This window comes from Sinocyclocheilus grahami, unplaced genomic scaffold (assembly GCF_001515645.1).
Source record: "Sinocyclocheilus grahami isolate Dianchi unplaced genomic scaffold, SAMN03320097.WGS_v1.1 scaffold57.1, whole genome shotgun sequence".
NCBI lineage: Eukaryota > Metazoa > Chordata > Actinopteri > Cypriniformes > Cyprinidae > Sinocyclocheilus > Sinocyclocheilus grahami.
This window is the reverse complement of record NW_015505236.1, coordinates 2,801,073-2,820,433: the sequence shown is the minus strand read 5'-3', so window position 1 is coordinate 2,820,433 and position 19,361 is coordinate 2,801,073. Positions and strand designations below refer to the sequence as shown.

Here is a 19,361-nt window from a genome sequence, read left to right as displayed (position 1 = left end):
TTAACTTGTACTTGTTAACTTGTATGATCCTTGTTTGAATGTTTTATTAACATTTTCCTAGGTGACAATCCCTGCAATGACCATCACCTGACCTGTAGTCACCTGTGTCTGATTGGCCCCAGTGGGACGACGGCCAGATGTGAGTGTCCAGATCACTTCATTGGTCTGGCAGTTGGCTTTAAGATACAGTGTGTGGCCGACTGCTCCAGCACTCAGTTCCGCTGTGGAGACAATGAGAAGTAAGTGAATCCATTCTCTAATGATAATTTAATGATCTTGAGCTCTTCCACTCTTACTTTTCTTCTCTGTTTGTCTTTTGTCTCCAGGTGCATTCCCATATGGTGGAAGTGTGATGGTCAATCAGACTGTGGGGACGGCTCCGATGAGCCTCAGACATGTTCTCCACGTTACTGCCCAATTGGACGCTTCCAGTGCCAGGATGGGAACTGCACCTACCCGTTTTTCCTGTGTGATGGCCATAATGATTGCCCAGATGGATCTGATGAAGATGCTGCACTCTGCAGTATGCAACACTTTTATGCATTGTTATAATGACAGTAACAAGAACATTTGAAAAAGTTTACTTCAGTTAGTATCAACAGAACTGTTTTTGGTTGTGTTAATTATTGAATCCGGTAACTGAACTGCATAGTTTGGGTCCTGCTGCTAATTTATTTAATTAATAGTTACGTGGCATTTGTATCCAGGTGACCACCGTTGCTCTGAGAACCAGTTCCAGTGTAAAAATAAGCACTGTATCCCAATATCTTGGCACTGCGATGGCATACAGGACTGTGTGGATGGCAGCGATGAGGAAGCTGACAGCTGTGCTGAGAAAACCTGCAAACCTGGACAGTTTCAATGCAAAAACGGACTCTGCATACCATCAAGCTATGTGTGTGACGCACAGAACGACTGCGGAGACCAATCAGATGAGCCATATGATGAGTGCAGTGAGTGTCATGTCCCTTTGGGGAAAATGGGTCATTCATTAACAGCTTGGAGACCTTTGATATTTGTCTTTTTCGTAGTGGGTCCTGATCATAAGTGTGATGCAGACACTGAGTTCTCCTGTGATACAAACTATCGTTGTATACCTCTGTGGGCTGTGTGTGATGGCACCAATGACTGTCTAGACAACAGTGATGAGCAGAGCTGCCGTAAGTCCCATATAATGATTTAAAATATTCACAGGTTGACACAACAGAAACAAAAAAGTTTCAAGACAAAACAGTTCTCCAGTAACAGAACAAAGGCAGCATAAAGGCAAATATGGTCTATAATGCCAATCACACGTTTGGATGCACCTGCTCATTCTATATTATTACTAATGTCCATATTTTAGCTTCTTCAAAGTCACTCTTCTTTGTCTAGATTCCAGCTCTGCACACTAACCAACATGAGGTGCATCTTGGGATGATTTTAAACCGTTTTCAATGAGTTCTCTTCATGCAGGACACTCTTTGGCAGCTTTTTACTATCTTCACTAACTCATCTATTTAAAAAAAATAATAAAAAAATAGTTTTGTAAGTGTTTTGTTTGCATAAGATCTTAAATATTAGATTTAAAATGTAACAAGCCAGCTAATATTAGAGCCTCCTTTGTCATTATTCAACAATAAACATACATCCCTTTTGATGGATTATATAAAAGGGATTATATTTTAATTTACTTTGAACATTTATAAAATAAATAAAAATCAACCTCCCCATTTTGCTGCATGCAGATGAGCTGACCTGTGACCCTCTGGGAGATTTCCGCTGTGATAATCACCGATGTGTACCCATTCGCTGGCGCTGTGATGGGAACAATGACTGTGGGGATGGATCTGATGAGAGAAACTGTGGTAAGTAACGCGTTGAGCCATCCATTACCTCTTAGGCATGTACTGTATGGAGCTCAGAGTTTTCATGTATGTGCTCACAGAACCAAGACCTTGCTCTGAGAGCGAGTATCGCTGTGACAACCAGCAGTGCATTCCAGGATCTTGGGTTTGTGACCATGACAATGATTGTGGGGACAATTCTGATGAGCGAGACTGTGGTAAGTTAAAGTCAACATGAATGAAACCCATTCACTCTTTTAACTCTTTCCTTCTTTTCAAATTCCCACCAGCACAGGTCACTGAATAAGCAATGCATTTCTACTGTTCTCTTAGCTTTCTTACTAATCTAGTTGTCTAATAAACCTGACATTGTGTATTACAAATATTGTTGAATCTTTGACAACTTGCTTTTTCTCTTCTTTTGTAAGTCACTCTAGAATAAAGTGTCCATTAAATGCATGCACATGTTAATAGACATCAAGTCACTCCTGACATTTTTTTATTTTTATTTATTTATTTATTAGAATATAGTGTTTCACTCAGAAATACATGACATATGGCAACAAATACTATATGCTACTGTTTACAAAATTCTACATGTATACAGATTAAGCATTAAAAATGCCAAAATACAGTACATGGATTCTCCTTTTTTAGATTATTTTTGGATTGACCAAGTATTTTATTTTGTGTGCAGAGCTGCGGACCTGTCGTCCTGGAACATTCCAGTGTACATCTGGACACTGCATCCCAGAAGCTCTTAAATGCGATGGTTTTGCCGACTGCCTGGACTACTCTGATGAGTCCACCTGCCGTAAGTGTGCTGGGCTTGAAATATATGGACGTTTAAAATCTTCTTATTGCTTGTACTGAAAATCTTGATATTATTCTGTACCTTTTGTTTTCCAAACAGCAACTCGCTATCCTGGAGGACGCTGGTGTCCGTCAAACCAGTTCCAGTGTAACAACAAGCTATGTGTGAACCAGCAGTGGGTATGTGATGGCTTCAACGACTGTGGAGATCGCTCAGATGAGCAACTCAGCCTCTGCTGTAAGACATTATAAGAAAATGAAATTATTATTTTTGTAGATAATTTTAACCATTACAATTATAATACATGTCTCTTTAAGGTGTGATAAGTCTAAACCTAAACCTGGAAATTCATGTTGGCTTAAGCTGGTCTTTTCAGCAAGAAATTGTTAACAGTGTCAAAATTGTTCTGTGATCAGGGAACATTACATGTGAAATGCCAGCCAAATTCCGCTGTGACAGTGGCTACTGCATTTATAGTGGTCTCATGTGCAACCAAAAAGACGACTGTGGGGATGGCAGTGACGAAAAGGAGGACAACTGTAAGATATTCACACATATCTTTTTATACAACTAAAATCAAACTCTCTAAATTTACCATAATACACTACTTCAAAAGCTTATGGTTGCTAAGATTTTTTTATGTTTTAAGTCTCTTAAGCTCACCAAGGCTGCAGTTAAAAGAGTATATTATTTATTTTAGACATAATCCTTATTTTATATGTTATATAAAAATTAGGGCTGGTAATTTAACGCGTTAATTAGATTAATTAATTACGGTGGGGAAAAAAACGCGTTCAAATTATTAACGCATTTAAGGCACTTGCCCCACCCCAGACCTACGTGGGTCATCTGACATTTCATACAGTTGATGGATGACAAATATGATCTGATGGTGATGATCCGCATCAAGTCGAACAAGCCTCAATGGACCATTCATAAAGAGAACCATTTGCTTCAATCCTGAATGTATCAGCGTGCAAATTAATCAAATGAATGAATAAATGACTCGATGACTTAATCATTAAGACATTTACCACTACCTACTGGCAGTTATAGTTTATTATTTAGAGTATAATTTCATTAAAGGAATAATTTCATATTTCCATAGTAGTAGTAATAATAATTATTAGTAAATAATAATTAAAGTATTAAAAGTATAGTTCACCCACCAAAAAATAAAAATTGTGCCATCATTTACTCACCCTCATGGTCCTAAAGAGTATATGTAATAAATTTTATGTCGAATCAAACAAAATATTTCTTGCTGAAGCTACTTTTTATCATGTCTGTTTGATGCCTTACAAAACAATAACTTTAAATTATCTTTTGGGAGTAATTTCTCAGCCAAATTTGAATTGCGATTAATTCGTGATTAATCCGATTAATTAATCACCACATCATGTAATTAATTAGATTTTAAAAATGTAATCGCTTACCAGCCCTAATAAAAATATATTAGAAAATATTAAAAAGTATCATATTTGAAGAAAATAATTTTTAAAAAATCTTATATTTTTATATAAAATGCAACCCTTTGTCTAAACACGAGTTGTATTCTGATTTCCCTTGATGCTGAATACTTGTTGGCTGCTTAGCACAAAAAAAATTAAGTGTATTATTTTTCAGAATTCTTTGTTAAAATAGAAAGTTCAAAAGAAGAGAATTGATTTGAAATAGATTTTTTTGTAACATTATAAATGTCTTTTACTGGCACTTTTTATTTTTATTATTATTTTTTTTTCAAAAAACAAATATATTACTGACCCCAAACTTTTGAACCTCGATAACGTTTGTGAGATTAGTGTTTAAAACACAAATAAAAGTCAATTTGGCAATAAGGTAAGTCAAATTAAAATAAAGTTTTATCATTTTAAGTAGTTGTAGTTTGTTTTTTATGTTAAGTAAATATACTGAAAAAAACAACAAAAATACTGATTAAGAAAGCAATACTGATTAAATCGCAGTGTGGTTGCATACTGTATTATGTATCTAGTGTAATATATACTTTTGTTATCGTTAATGACGACCATATGAATTGTGTTTTTAAATCAGGTCAGGAACCCACTCTCGCCCCCTGTACGCCCAATGAGTTTAAATGCACTAATGGCCACTGTGTGGCTCTGCCTTACGTGTGTGACCACAACGACAACTGTGGAGACCTTACAGATGAGCTGGGCTGCAGTAAGTCAGCAAATATTATCAAATATGATCAGTATACTGTATGTAGTAATCCTTATGTTAAAATCGAATATTGTGAGAATTGCCTTAGATTTTGCCTGTGAGGTAATTGATGAGTGACTCTTTTCAGATTTTGGCCACGACCGCAACTGTGATGAGAAATTATGTCAGCACGAGTGTACAAACCTGAACAGCACAGGCTTCATCTGCTCTTGTAAACTTGGCTATGCTGTGGATCCAGATAACACCTTCCGCTGCAATGGTAGACACCAAACAGACATATAAAGTACCTTTCTCTTTCTCTTCAGAGTGGAGGAAGCTTTTGCTGCTAGTCTAATTTTTTTTTCAACATCAGAATCTGTAATCTTTAAACAGAATGTTTCACCTGTGTATGCCGGTACATCTTCCTTATCCCACGCTGTTTTTCATTCCTGTCTCTTGCACCCTGCAGATATAGATGAGTGTTTAGAGTATGGCACGTGCCCACAGGCCTGCAAGAACACTAAAGGAAGCTATGACTGTGATTGTGCCCTGGGTTACAGGAAAGTGGGCACAGGCAATCAGTGTGAGGCTGAAGGTAGGACAGAAATTGTAAGGAACCATTTCTGAGCCTGTGTAGCATCTTAAAGCTCTTCTTTCTTAGGTCCTGGACCACTGCTCCTGCTGCCAGAGAACATTCGCATCCGACGCTACAACCTGCAGACAGAGGAGTATCATGACTTTTTGCAGGAAGAGGAGCGCATTGTGGCGCTGGACTACGATTGGGATCACAACAACACTGGACTTAGTATGTACTCAATTCTAGGGCCTCAGCCCCTCAAACATTTAATTACTCCTGTATTCTGTATTATGGAAGCCCATTTCCAAATAAGAAAAAAACATCCTTTGGTAAATCATAATTATGAGACAAATAGTTATAATTATGATTAAATATTTGACTTTTTTATGTCTTAATTATGACATCATATATCATAACTATATAACATTTTTGACTTATGTAATACGTTTCATAATTTTGACTTAGTCATAATTTAAATTTAAATTTAAATTAAATAATTAAAAAAAAAATTTGTCCTGAATTACCTAATAATTTTTTTTCCCCTTTGTGGCAGAAATGGGCTTCAATACTCTGTAATATTTGCCCAACACCTGGTTGTCCCTCCAAAGACACAAATAATAAATTATAAATTAGAAACGTATATATACTAAATAAATGCACATAACATTACATTTTATCAAAATGAAATTTGAGTTACAGTATTGCATTATTTGTGCTTAATGTGATTTGTCACCTCTCTTTAGGTATGGTGTATTTTACAGTAGAAGGAAATGGTGCATTGCCTGGTGCTATTAAAAGAGCTTATCTGCCAGCTGTGGATGATCATAATAATAACATTGCTGTTGCTGTCAAGCTGGACATCAAGTACATCACCAAGCCTTATGGTATTGCAGTGGACTGGGTTGGCAGGTAAAAAACTAAACTAAATATTCAAACTCTGCACTGAAGCTGAATGATTTAAAAAAAAAAATAATAATGGTTTTGGCAAAAACAGATAATGAATCAGCCTGTAACAGCTCATGAGCCTTTAATATACTATGCAGGAATTTGTACTGGACTGATGCGCAGCTCAAACGTCTGGAGGTGGCCTTGTTGGATGGGCGTTACAGGAAGCATCTGATTAAGACTGACCTGCAAGAACCCAATTCAGTGGCTATAAACCCTCATTTGGGGTGAGACTTACATCCTATTTGGCTGTGGTGTGTTTAAAGGGATAGTTCACTCCAAAATAAAACTATTTTGGTGTCATTTCTGTATCCTCGTGTCATTCCAAATCTACATTCTACAGTTATTTTAGTTCTGGAGCATAGAAGGAAAAATAAAGAAAATGAGAAAAAAGCACCAAAAAATTAGAAAGGTCTATTTCTCCTTCAAGCTCACCTACATTTACATGCCAATGATTTAATTTTGTTTTGTCATGTTGTGATGCAGCATGCTCTACTGGATAGACAATGGCAACACGCCACGTATCGAAGGCTCCTGGTTGGATGGTCAAGAGAGAAGGGTTCTTGTGGACAGTGCTTTGGGTTGGCCTACAGGCCTGTCCATCGACTTCACAAACAGCGACCGGATCTATTGGTCAGATGCAAAGGAGAGTCACATTGAGTCCATACTGCCAGATGGACAGAGCAGACAAATATCAGTTTTCATAGGTAAAAGTTTGACTGACTCAATTTAAAGTTTTACCTGAAAGTACAGTTAAATTTTTTTTTATAATCTTGTCATGCTTTAAAGAAAAGCACTTATCTTGATGTGTTGGCTAATATACTAAAGCACATGTAAAGTACTTGTTTATAATTTTAACTGTAGTGTTATTCAATATTACATTTAAAAATAAATCTATTTAAAATTAATTCAGCACTACACTTTAACCACATAATTTAAAGGCAATAGAAGTAATTTTGAAAATACATGTAATGATGTATTTAAGTTCTACTTGAGCAAGTGAAAAAACACTCAAATTTCAGCTATTTGCCTTTAATATAAATTTCAACTATAACGCATTTTAATTGTAATTAACAGGTAATTAGGTGTCTTAAAATATTTTAGTATATGCTTTTAAAATAAAAAGGAACATTCATATCTTCTACCACATTTCTTCCCTGTCAGATGTAAGAAACCCTTTCAGTGTGAATGTATTTGAGGACCATGTGTATTGGAGCACGCAGGAGAAGGGTGAAGTGTTCAGACAGGACAAGTTTGGCAAAGGCACCAAAACCAGACTCCTAATAGCAGGACCTTGGCTTACCCAGATCAATGTCTACCAGCAACAGAAATACAAATCTATAGCCTGTGAGTAACCACAATAAAAGCAAGATTTGCATGATGACCTATAAATCCAGTCTGTGTTTAAACTTAAGCTATATTTTATTATTATGCTGATATAAAAAATTTCATGATGGTAGTTAGGATTTTGTTGGTAGCCACTTAAAAGTTATATAAAATGTAATTATGGTAGTTAGGATTTTGTTGGCTGCCATTTAAAGTGATTTTATAGATATATAGTGTGTTGAACTGTGTCTGCCCCACAGTGAAGAACCCTTGTAAGGGCACATGCAGTCACCTGTGTCTGCTGAGGCCGGGAGGCTACACCTGCGCCTGCCCAGAGGGCACCAGCTTCTTCCCTGGCAGCAGTACCGAATGTGACACAGGTGCCTTTTATACTCCTTATCTGTCTTTATAGTCATCTTAACAATATGACGTAAACCAACTCTCATTAGCTATTGCAACCAACACTGTTTACGTCAATGTCCGGGTTTCCAGTAATAAAAAAAATATATATAAGTACTTACACTAAGAACGTGTGGCACATTTTACTGTTCAGCTCTAAATATAGCAGCCGCTCCCATCCAATTGTTTTTGTGATGTTTGATTTGATAGGGTTTGAGCCTGAACCCACCATGCCCCCTCCATGCCAGTGCAGGAACGGTGGAACCTGTTATTTTGATGACAATAAGGCACTCTGCATGTAAGCTTGTGATCTGATATAAGAAAAAAGTGTATAAAAAGCAGGGATGGATAAGCTTATGGATGTGGTAATGCTAACTGTTCATTCCCCCCTTATAGTTGCCCCCCTGAATGGAAAGGAGATTTTTGCGAGACCAGTGTTTTTGGTGTAGTCACAACCTCAGGTAAAATTTATGGCAGTACATGATATCACCAAATAAGATATCATGCAGCAACTTTTCAAGCTGTTGTCTTTGGCAAACAAACAAGGCGACATGACCCAAATCTTGTCTCTCTTTCTGTGCATTCACAGTTGCTATTGCTCTTGGAGTTACAGCTGTTATAGCTCTTTTCCTGGTCTGCCTGATATACTCTGCAAAAAAGAAGGAGAAAATTATGAACACTCTGCATAACATTAATCTGCCTATTAGTGTATCTAACAACAGTAGGCCCAGCTTCTGGTGAGAATGAAAAAAGTGTATAATAAATATTAGAAAAAAAAGTGAATATAATGAATGTAGATATTGTGCAGATATTATATACAGTTGCAGTATATAACAAAATAAACCTTTGGTTTGGTTTTACTTCATATAATTAGGGGTGGTAACTCTGAACGTTTTAACAACCCATCTGAATCGGAGAATGACAGCAGCAACTTTCCGAAAGAGGTTTGTTCTCACCATGTATTTTAAAACGTATACAAAATATAGCATGTCTAGTTTATTATAAACACACACTACCTGGGTCAGTTGTTTTTTTTTAATATAAATTGATCATTTTATTCAGGAATTTGATCAAAATAAATTGATCAAAAGTGACAGTAAAGACATTTTATAATGTTACAAAAAAATCAATTAAAAAAAATCTATAATTTTGAAATTCCTATTCATCAAAGAATGCTAAAAAAGAATCAGTTTCCACAACAATATTTAGCAGCGCAACTGTCAACACTAATAATAAGAAAACACTAATAATAATTTTAAAAAAGGTTCACGTCAATTAGAGGTTTGTTTGCCATGTTAATACCTTTTGCCCTTTGGTCAATATCAGGAATCCAGCACATCAGTAGAAGTGGAGGGAAAAGGAAGGAGTTTTGAGAACCCAGCATACAGTGAGGATGCGCAGGGATCTCCTGCTGCACCTACTGCTGTAGCCACTACAGTCATGAATGGGCCTGCCAAAGTATGACCTCTACTGGCAGAAAGGGTTTACTGCATGTTGTCTGTATTTATGTCAAATATTTTTACATGTTTAGTGCTTGACTGGATATTTTTGGTGAACTATTCCTTTTTCACCCAGACTTTTGGATGAACTGCCTCTTAAATATTGACTGAAATTGAGAACAGAATCATTTAAAAGCTTTTTTGGCTCATTGTTTTTTTTCTCTCTCTCTTACTTTCTCTTACTTTCAGGAGAGTGTTGAAAACCCAATGTATGCTGCTGAGTTGACCTTTGTGACCCAGCCAATTGATGGTGCAACCCCTGTCAAAGCAGATGCCACACCAGTCAACACTGAACCTGACAAGGTTAGCCAAAGTGACAGTAACCACATGATGCATGCTTTATTGTCTTGGAAATGATCTTGCTTTGTTTGGTTGTGTGATTGGGTCAGACTTTGAGAATCCAGCAACCATTCAGATAAAGAAGGACGACAAGCAATTATTAACCATTAGCTCCTTCATTCATTTAGATTTAGTATACCACCCCAGCCAATGCGCTCACAAGGCAGCAAATACATAAGGGATGTAGCTGTACACAAAAATTATGGTTTGATATATACCTCTGTTTTGAATTTGAGGTTTATGTTTTTGGTACAGCAGGGGAAAACTAAATATAAAATTGCCTTTTTTTGTATTAAATGGTGGCATACTGAAAAAACTACACTATACCCACTGTAACACACTCTTCTTAGTAAACTGCAGTATATGCTGCTGTTTTAATGGGGGAAGAGATTTTAAAAACTTCCACTTTTGGATGCAATATAATATATATATATATATATATAGAGAGAGAGAGAGAGAGAGAGTCCAGGTAAGAAAATTTTTGAAGATCCAACCGATTTAGAGTTTTATTTACATCTAAATAATGATCAACACGCATACATAGAGCACATCATATACTGTATGGTAAACAAGGAAGCTCAAACATTGAAATGTGATGCACAAGGTTTGTTCATGCAATGTACAACACTGCATTCATTCGGTAAGTGTGTGCCAAACCGAAAGACCAGTACCAAAAATGGTTTGCTACAAATATGTGTCCAGCTACACCTCTAAAATAAATAGTGTTAAACTTTTAGGTAAGATTTGGTTTCAAGCCTGTAAATGGGGCAAAGTCCTGTGGTTTGGGGTTTAAAACAACAAATCCTAACAGAATGTTTAAGCAATATCAACATAGTGCTGCCATGCAAGCACTGTAGCAAAAAAGAAGAAGCCCTAAACACACCCACACACAAGGAGTTATTCTGAAGGTGTGACAGAAAGAAAGATATAGAGCACGTGGGAGAGGACACAGAGGAGTTAGAGAGACATCAATAAGAAACAACACAAACCCACAGGTGACCTTCATACCTCACAGCATGTTATAGAAATAGATCTGTGTTTTAGTTGAACCTGTTATGCCACTCAGTTCTGAGCGTGTCAGTCATTAGGTTGTGTCTTAATTTCTTGTTCCTTTTTTACACAGGCTGATACTTCACAGCTACAGAACGAGGTGGATATGCATGATATGTTCGACAATCCCTTATATATGGTGAGAAAAAGAGATAAAGATTGAATGCGTTCAGTGAGTGACTGTGTATGTGTTTGGGTAAATACCATGAATTGGTTTCATTTTGATGTACAAGGGAAGGATGTTTCCTAATAGTAATATAGTTTTGGCTCACCGATGTAAGCACACAGCCAGCCCTGTTGACATCCCCTCTCTCCTTATTCTGCTGAAAGCAGAAAGATTAATTCTGTAATACAATGAAAGCTATAACAGTGTGCCGTGAAGGAGGGGCTCATTTAACAGCTCGTGAAGGCATGTCAAGGCCTCTGGGGAAAGAAAATTTCCCTCTCTGGTGAAGAAGGCAAAAGACCTTGAAGTGAAGTAAAAGAAGTGAAAGACCTTGAAAGTCTCCTTAAAAGTGATTGAGAGAGGCATCTATTATGTAGACATAAATAAAACTGATCTTTGCTGAAAAGAGCACGAGACAAAAGGGACATATCTGATAATCTGAAATTATTTAAATTATAATTTACAAGTATACACTAAGGGTGAATATTTGGATTTTTTTGTGTTTTTGATAAAAGTCTCTTATGCTCACCAAGGCTGTAGTTAAAACAGATACACTGTTTTCCACACTGGTAATACCAATTGGTAAAACTAATAATAATTGATAATAACTGAGCAATTAATGGCACTGAAGATTGAATTAATGGTTGCTGAAAATTCAGCTTTGCCTTCACGGGAATAAATTACATTTTAAAATATATTCAAATAAAAAGACAGTTATTTTAAATTTTGATATTATTTCACAATATTTTACTGCATTTTTGATCAAATAAATGCAGCCTTGATGAGCATAAGAGACTTCATTAAATATATATATAATATATATATATATAATATATATACTTATATTGTATTATCGGAGTATTATATTAAAATATGTGCATATAGAATTTTAATATAGTATGCTACATTTTGTATATGGTATAAATAGCAAATCTATAATTTATGAATTCCTTAATTACTACAAACATAAATGTCTTTATTACTGTCATTTGCAATGGTTATGTTCTCTGAATATGATACTTTTGGATTCTATTTTTTAACAGCTATCAAAGCATTCTCATAATATTCTGTGCTATTTAAAAGTCAATATACTGCACTGTTTAGCAAGTGAGGCATGAACTGTAACTGAGTATCTCAAAATACTTAATTTGAAATAGAGTAATGAAAGGTCAGACCCTCAGATGCTTAAAATATGGCTGTGACACAGATCTAGCTTGACTTGCTCCTTCGAGACCTGCGAGGAGATTGATTTTTGCAAATGCAGATTCATTTTTGCTTAGTTCCTGCTCACTTATCATTCCCTCCATACCCGAGACATGATTTCCCCACATCAGCAGAAACGAAAGGCACCTAATGGCAACAAACGGCTTGGTAGATAGATGATATAGTGATTCAAGTAAAATTTAAATATTCCTCTGCTACCTCTGTGCTACCTCTTCTAAATTTGAGGTGAAGTGTCCAAAATTGTCTAAAACTGAGGCGAGAGACCTGATACACATTTCTTGTGTCTTGGCAGGATGCACCACAAACACACAGCCAGGGAGAATCTACAATCTGAAGACAATTTGAGAGCATCTTACAGGATCGGCTCTCAATCACTTCAGCAGCTAAGGTGTATGGCTGGTAAATTATGGCTGCAGAATACCATCCATCTACTCGGATGTGATTTAGGTTTCTATTTACTGGGAGTTACAACAAAGTTTTGGACAACACACATGCCATAAAATGTGAATAGTTTTGTTGATTGTTCTTTTTATTATATTTTTATAGATAAAGATTTGCACTTCTTGCACTTTGAGATTCTTCAGACGACTGTAAATTGTTGCAATGATTCAATTTAATTGGCATATTCACTCTTTGAATGTTTTAGTGTATGCTTTTAGTATGTGTATGATTAACCACAATGCTGCTCGATCTCGTTTGATATCATAATAATAATGTATAATAATGTCTTGCAAAATGTTTTTGGGTGAGTTCTGTGAGGATTTTTAAATTTCATCAAAATGTAATCCTGAAAATATAAACTGTGCCTTACACAATCATTTAAAAGTTGGCAAGATGTATATGAAATAGGTATATCAGGCTGCATTAAAAATACAGCAAACAATAGTATGTAATTTAAAAATGTCATTTGGCAAAGCATTACTTCAGTTTAAAGTGTCACACGATCCTTCAGAAATCATTCTAATATGCTGATTTGGTGCTCAAGAAACTTCTCATTATTATCAATGTTGAAAACAGTTGTGCTGCTCACATTTTTTGTAACAGCTTAAAGGTCACTTTTGATCAACTTAATTAAATTGCTGATATAGTATGTGATCTAATAAAATACAACACAAAATGTAAGGTATGGGGGAAGACAATTATGACCCAGATTCCCATGAGTATAATAACACAACCTTCAATCTCAAATGATCCTCTTGACTCGCTTGTCAGAAAGAACATGCCAGTGTCCATTTCTGTTGCTATCCTAGTCTTCTACCCATGTGTAATGCAAACACATTTTATTATGAAAAGTTACAAACACCAGGTTTTTGATGGAAGCAAAAGACTCGCATAAGTACAAGGACTGTTCAGATTCAGCGGCGCTGCCGATCAGCTCTTGCTGTATCACAGCGAGCATCATTAGAGGAGAGAGAGACGAAGAGGACCAGTGGGGGGATGGTGATAGAGCGATAGATTGAAGAAGGGCGGGCTGAAGATTGTATGTGAGCGAGAACGAGGGAGGGGGGGAGGTAAGAAAGAACCGAGATACACTGAGCCAGTGTAGCAGGAATCGCCAGAGATGCCGAGGGTCTTTCCATGAAAGCGGAAACGCTCTCACGCACGCACGCACGTGCGGTGAAAGGTAAGACATACGGGGGCGTTCTTCCTTTTGCATGCTGGGTGTATAATCCGCTCTACAGACAGAGTGAACAGCAGGGGGGAGGATTCAGCACTTAAAAAGATCTCATTCTCAGCATCCAGTGATGCATTTTTCACTGGCCACATTCCCTGACGGACAGTTTCGGGGAGACTCTGGGAAGAACGTCCGTTGGAATGAGGTAGAGGGATGCTGGGTGTACCTTAATATCTCTCAGATTCCCTTTATTTTGTAACAGTAAATGCATTCAAACAGCATTACTGAATTAGGTGAACTGAAAAATAATGATTTAAATGTTGTATTTTGTGTGTTTCCTGTTTTGTTCCTCCCAAACTTCTGCTTTGAGACTGTTTTGAGCCGTTTTGAATGTATTCCCTTGCATCTCTTTTGTGTTTTGTCATGACTGTGTGCGTGTGTGTGTGTGTGTGTCAGGTTTACCTACATTATGGGTTTTAAGGAAAATACTCAATAAACATACTAAATAATGTCTTAGTGACAATATAAAAATGCAAAATGGTTCATATAAGATGTTGGGGATAGATAATATAATGTGCTCTTTATAAAACCAGTAGAAGTCAATGAACAGTCTACAGCAGGGGTTTTCAAAACGGCGCAAAGCCAGGGGGTCCGCAAAATAATTTGCTATCGGCCTACCGTATTTTCCGGACTGCAACTTGCGTTTTTTATCTTCTGAAACGTGCTATGATTTATATTCCAAAGTAACTTACATAATGCATTAATGTCAAATAAGCAAAGCGTATTTGACATTAAATGCGTATCCACTTAAATGCGTGCACTTCAAGGTTTATATAGCTAAATATATTTCTCATGTCTGTTTGACAAGTAGACAGTATTGCAGAGTTTTTCTTCATTTTAGGAAGTGGTTCACAATCTCATAGACCAAGACGGCAAGCGCATTTTGTTTGTTTTCTTTATTTTACAAAAGCACAACGTTTCACTGTCATTTTGAAGGTACACAAATAAAAATAGACCGTTTTGAATGATGTCTTGCTCTTATCTGACGGATATCACATTTTTCCGCTGATGTAAGGAATCCAAAGGGTTTGCGCTATAAATACAAGAATGAAGTTGCAATCTATTTCTTATTGGTTAAAATGAACGAAGACTATCTTGTGTTTTTCACAAGCACCCACGTGATCGGCGCCTATGGCATTTAAAATTATCATCATTATAATTCATTTTTTATATACATATATATATATATATATATATATAGTATACATGTATACAACCTGGTGCAACTTTCCGGAAAATATGGTACATTTAATTATATTATGCTGTAGTATTAAAACGTACATGTACAATAGGAACCATTTGCACCAACAAAAAATTTATATTATGTTCATTCCTCCTACCCTTATTCAACTTTAGCCTTAAAGACTGTTATAATTATGAGGGGGTCCTTGGAAAATCCTCTCCCCTGTAAGGGGTCCCTGGCTCCGAAAAGTTTGAAAATCCCTATTCTACAACATGTGTGTGTGCACAGGCATGCAAGATCATGCAACCTGTCAATTAATGAACCTGCTTGTAACACGTTTTTCAGGTGCATATGCAATATTGTGACGTGTTTTGATTTGATGGACAGGCTGTTTTCTGATAATCTACTGAATCTGAATGAATTAGGCTCTATCCCATGAGCCTCAATGACTCCTGCTGATGTCATTTACGATAATCTTCTCCAAAGAGATTTAATTTGATGTGTTTGCTTGTGTCTACAAGCATTTATGTATATAATTCACACACACCAAAAGAGAGCTAGAGCTGTCAGCACTAATGATGGCCTTTAGCAGTGTGTGATAGTGAAAGGGACTGATGGTGGCAGAAGGGTGGCTGAATGACCTTGTCCCCCAGCAGGGCACATTTTCAGCTTTACGTGAATCATTCTGTAAGGGCGAGAACTGGGCAAAAGAACTCCTATTCCTCTGGAGAAATAGAGGATGATAAAAGGTCAGGCCCAAGGTCTTCAGACTGCAAATCAAAAGTAACCATTTGCAATCTGGCATTCGTACTATTCAGGTTTTGTGTTTGTTTTGTGGCATTTTCTATATGACATTTTCACCAATGGTATTTTCAAATGGTTGGGCAGCTGAGCTGCAAAGTACTAGCAAGATGACCCTGATCTGAGCATATGTCTGGTGAGAATCTTCTCAATGCAGCTGCAGCATATGAGGAAGGATGGAGAGAGACACAGAGCAGCATAATCTTTCCATCACGCACGTCATAATCAGAGGGAAAGGGAAAGATAAATAGAGAGATACTTTTGGGCCTTTGAGAGAATCAGCATGGATTAGAGGGCTTTTAGAAAACCAAAAGAGCACAACGTTTCACTGTCATTTTGAAGGTACACAAATAAAAATAGACCGTTTTGAATGATGTCTTGCTCTTATCTGACGGATATCACATTTTTCCGCTGATGTAAGGAATCCAAAGGGTTTGCGCTATAAATACAAGAATGAAGTTGCAATCTATTTCTTATTGGTTAAAATGAACGAAGACTATCTTGTGTTTTTCACAAGCACCCACGTGATCGGCGCCTATGGCATTTAAAATTATCATCATTATAATTCATTTTTTATATACATATATATATATATATATATATATAGTATACATGTATACAACCTGGTGCAACTTTCCGGAAAATATGGTACATTTAATTATATTATGCTGTAGTATTAAAACGTACATGTACAATAGGAACCATTTGCACCAACAAAAAATTTATATTATGTTCATTCCTCCTACCCTTATTCAACTTTAGCCTTAAAGACTGTTATAATTATGAGGGGGTCCTTGGAAAATCCTCTCCCCTGTAAGGGGTCCCTGGCTCCGAAAAGTTTGAAAATCCCTATTCTACAACATGTGTGTGTGCACAGGCATGCAAGATCATGCAACCTGTCAATTAATGAACCTGCTTGTAACACGTTTTTCAGGTGCATATGCAATATTGTGACGTGTTTTGATTTGATGGACAGGCTGTTTTCTGATAATCTACTGAATCTGAATGAATTAGGCTCTATCCCATGAGCCTCAATGACTCCTGCTGATGTCATTTACGATAATCTTCTCCAAAGAGATTTAATTTGATGTGTTTGCTTGTGTCTACAAGCATTTATGTATATAATTCACACACACCAAAAGAGAGCTAGAGCTGTCAGCACTAATGATGGCCTTTAGCAGTGTGTGATAGTGAAAGGGACTGATGGTGGCAGAAGGGTGGCTGAATGACCTTGTCCCCCAGCAGGGCACATTTTCAGCTTTACGTGAATCATTCTGTAAGGGCGAGAACTGGGCAAAAGAACTCCTATTCCTCTGGAGAAATAGAGGATGATAAAAGGTCAGGCCCAAGGTCTTCAGACTGCAAATCAAAAGTAACCATTTGCAATCTGGCATTCGTACTATTCAGGTTTTGTGTTTGTTTTGTGGCATTTTCTATATGACATTTTCACCAATGGTATTTTCAAATGGTTGGGCAGCTGAGCTGCAAAGTACTAGCAAGATGACCCTGATCTGAGCATATGTCTGGTGAGAATCTTCTCAATGCAGCTGCAGCATATGAGGAAGGATGGAGAGAGACACAGAGCAGCATAATCTTTCCATCACGCACGTCATAATCAGAGGGAAAGGGAAAGATAAATAGAGAGATACTTTTGGGCCTTTGAGAGAATCAGCATGGATTAGAGGGCTTTTAGAAAACCAAAAGTCTGTAGTAAGGTTACAGCTTGTCTGGTACAAGCCGTACCAAAATTTCAGATCATAACACCCCTCAATATTTCATCACTTTTACTGGGGTTTTAAGCTCCTTGTGTTAAATATACAAATTCAAAATATCTATCGGTGTCACAGATTAAATCTTTCATCAGCACAAGGATGTGATTTCTAAAACCATACATAGGCCTCTGTTTGTATGATAGGGGGCTTGAGATATTTTGTTTTATTTATTTATTTTCTTTTATTCATTTTATTCAGCATTTTTTGCTGAAATCTATAATCACAAATATAGTCAATCAAACAACATTTTTCTGCAATGTTTTCAGTTGTGTCCTGTGTTTACCAATGTACAATTTATTCATTATGAAATACAGAAGTCAAAATTAAGGTTCTTAAGTGGTTCTTTCCTTAGGTTTAGAAAATAAGCTCTTATATGTCATTTTTATAGAAAAGGAATGAGAAAATGTTACAGAAAAAACAACAACAGTTAAATGGTTAAAGGTACGATACCTGACCATATAAAGAAAAAAATGTAATGGTTTAACTGCATTAATTTGTAATTTTACTGTAAAATGTAATGACTATAAATTGCCATATCATTTATGGTTAAAAAAATGTACAAGGAAATTCCCAGATATATTTAGTTAAAATATTTTTGTTTCTTTTCATTTTTGTAGTTTATAATGTACTGTACCTTGGTGTTTTTTTTTTAATTGTTATATAGTTAATGTGTTTTGCAATTTTTTATTCTCATGTGTTTTACCCCTATACATCTATGAGTATTGGCCATGTTTTATGAACAGGCCACTTATAGGATGAACTCTGATTCATCATGGGGTTTTCTATTGTACCACCTGTATTATAAGCATGGCTATCAGTACATTTAGGATACAGAACAGTATTTTGGTAGTTTAAGTAGACTGGTGAATTGATATACAGCTATTATACAACATAGCTTTAAAGTTTAAGTTTAAATGGACATACACCACTACATTATCCCATAATAACAGAAACATTCACACTATCACACAACTTAAAAAATTCTCCAATGGGATCACAGGAACATGCAAAATTTATAATTGGAACTTAAAAAGGTTCTCCAATGGAATCTTTGTTAAAGTGCACTGCCTTTTCAAGAAACTCATTTTCAAGCATTGCATTGAATGTTTAGGGCTATTTTGTATTGAGTTGTAGACAGGCTAAATGATTTAAGTCAAGTCAAGTCAAGTCACCTTTATTTATATAGTGCTTTTAACAATACAGATTGTGTCAAAGCAACTGTACAGCATTAATTAGGAAAATAGTGTGTCAATAATGCAAAGTGACAATAGTAAACACTAATTTTTCAGTTAAAGGCAGTTCATCATAGAATTCAGTGATGTCATCATCCAACTCAGTTCAGTTTAAATAGTATCTGTGCAATCAAGTCAACGATATCGCTGGAAATGAAGTGTCCCCAACTAAGCAAGCCAGAGGCGACAGCGGCAAGGAACCAAAACTGCATCGGTGACAGAATGGAGAAAAAACCTTGTGAGAAACCAGGCTCAGTCGGGGGGCCAGTTCTCCTCTGGCCAGACGAAACCAGCAGTTCAACTCCAGGCTGCAGCAATGTCACATTGTGCAGAGGACTCAACTGGCTCCTGTGGTCTTGTCCCGGTGGCCGTC

The 19,361-nt window shown here is 36.5% G+C and overlaps 2 protein-coding genes across 4 annotated transcripts in view; both read left to right on the top strand.

Moving 5' to 3' along the window:
- lrp2b (low density lipoprotein receptor-related protein 2b) overlaps positions 1-12,939 on the top strand; it is a 46,942-nt gene extending 34,003 nt beyond the window's left edge. The window contains exons 54-77 of the mRNA XM_016270701.1: positions 62-239; positions 327-523; positions 708-953; positions 1,032-1,160; positions 1,728-1,847; positions 1,928-2,044; positions 2,524-2,640; positions 2,740-2,877; positions 3,057-3,179; positions 4,693-4,821; positions 4,949-5,080; positions 5,270-5,395; positions 5,462-5,605; positions 6,121-6,286; positions 6,421-6,549; positions 6,809-7,029; positions 7,487-7,669; positions 7,909-8,028; positions 8,637-8,784; positions 8,922-8,991; positions 9,374-9,505; positions 9,736-9,849; positions 11,009-11,074; positions 12,618-12,939. Coding sequence (XP_016126187.1) covers positions 62-239; positions 327-523; positions 708-953; positions 1,032-1,160; positions 1,728-1,847; positions 1,928-2,044; positions 2,524-2,640; positions 2,740-2,877; positions 3,057-3,179; positions 4,693-4,821; positions 4,949-5,080; positions 5,270-5,395; positions 5,462-5,605; positions 6,121-6,286; positions 6,421-6,549; positions 6,809-7,029; positions 7,487-7,669; positions 7,909-8,028; positions 8,637-8,784; positions 8,922-8,991; positions 9,374-9,505; positions 9,736-9,849; positions 11,009-11,074; positions 12,618-12,659 — 3,287 coding nt within the window. The 3' untranslated portion in view covers positions 12,660-12,939. The remainder of the gene's footprint in view (positions 1-61; positions 240-326; positions 524-707; positions 954-1,031; positions 1,161-1,727; positions 1,848-1,927; positions 2,045-2,523; positions 2,641-2,739; positions 2,878-3,056; positions 3,180-4,692; positions 4,822-4,948; positions 5,081-5,269; positions 5,396-5,461; positions 5,606-6,120; positions 6,287-6,420; positions 6,550-6,808; positions 7,030-7,486; positions 7,670-7,908; positions 8,029-8,636; positions 8,785-8,921; positions 8,992-9,373; positions 9,506-9,735; positions 9,850-11,008; positions 11,075-12,617) is intronic.
- Positions 12,940-13,828: 889 nt separating this feature from the next.
- Positions 13,829-19,361, top strand: part of LOC107584156 (MAGUK p55 subfamily member 3-like) — a 25,580-nt gene continuing 20,047 nt past the window's right edge. For 2 of the 3 annotated variants that reach the window (XM_016270642.1, XM_016270640.1), the window contains exon 1: positions 13,829-13,949. The gene's annotated coding sequence lies outside the window, so the exon portion shown is untranslated. Of the gene's footprint in view, positions 13,950-14,082; positions 14,146-19,361 lie in introns of those variants that run through there. The other variant, XM_016270641.1, reaches the window with a different exon arrangement.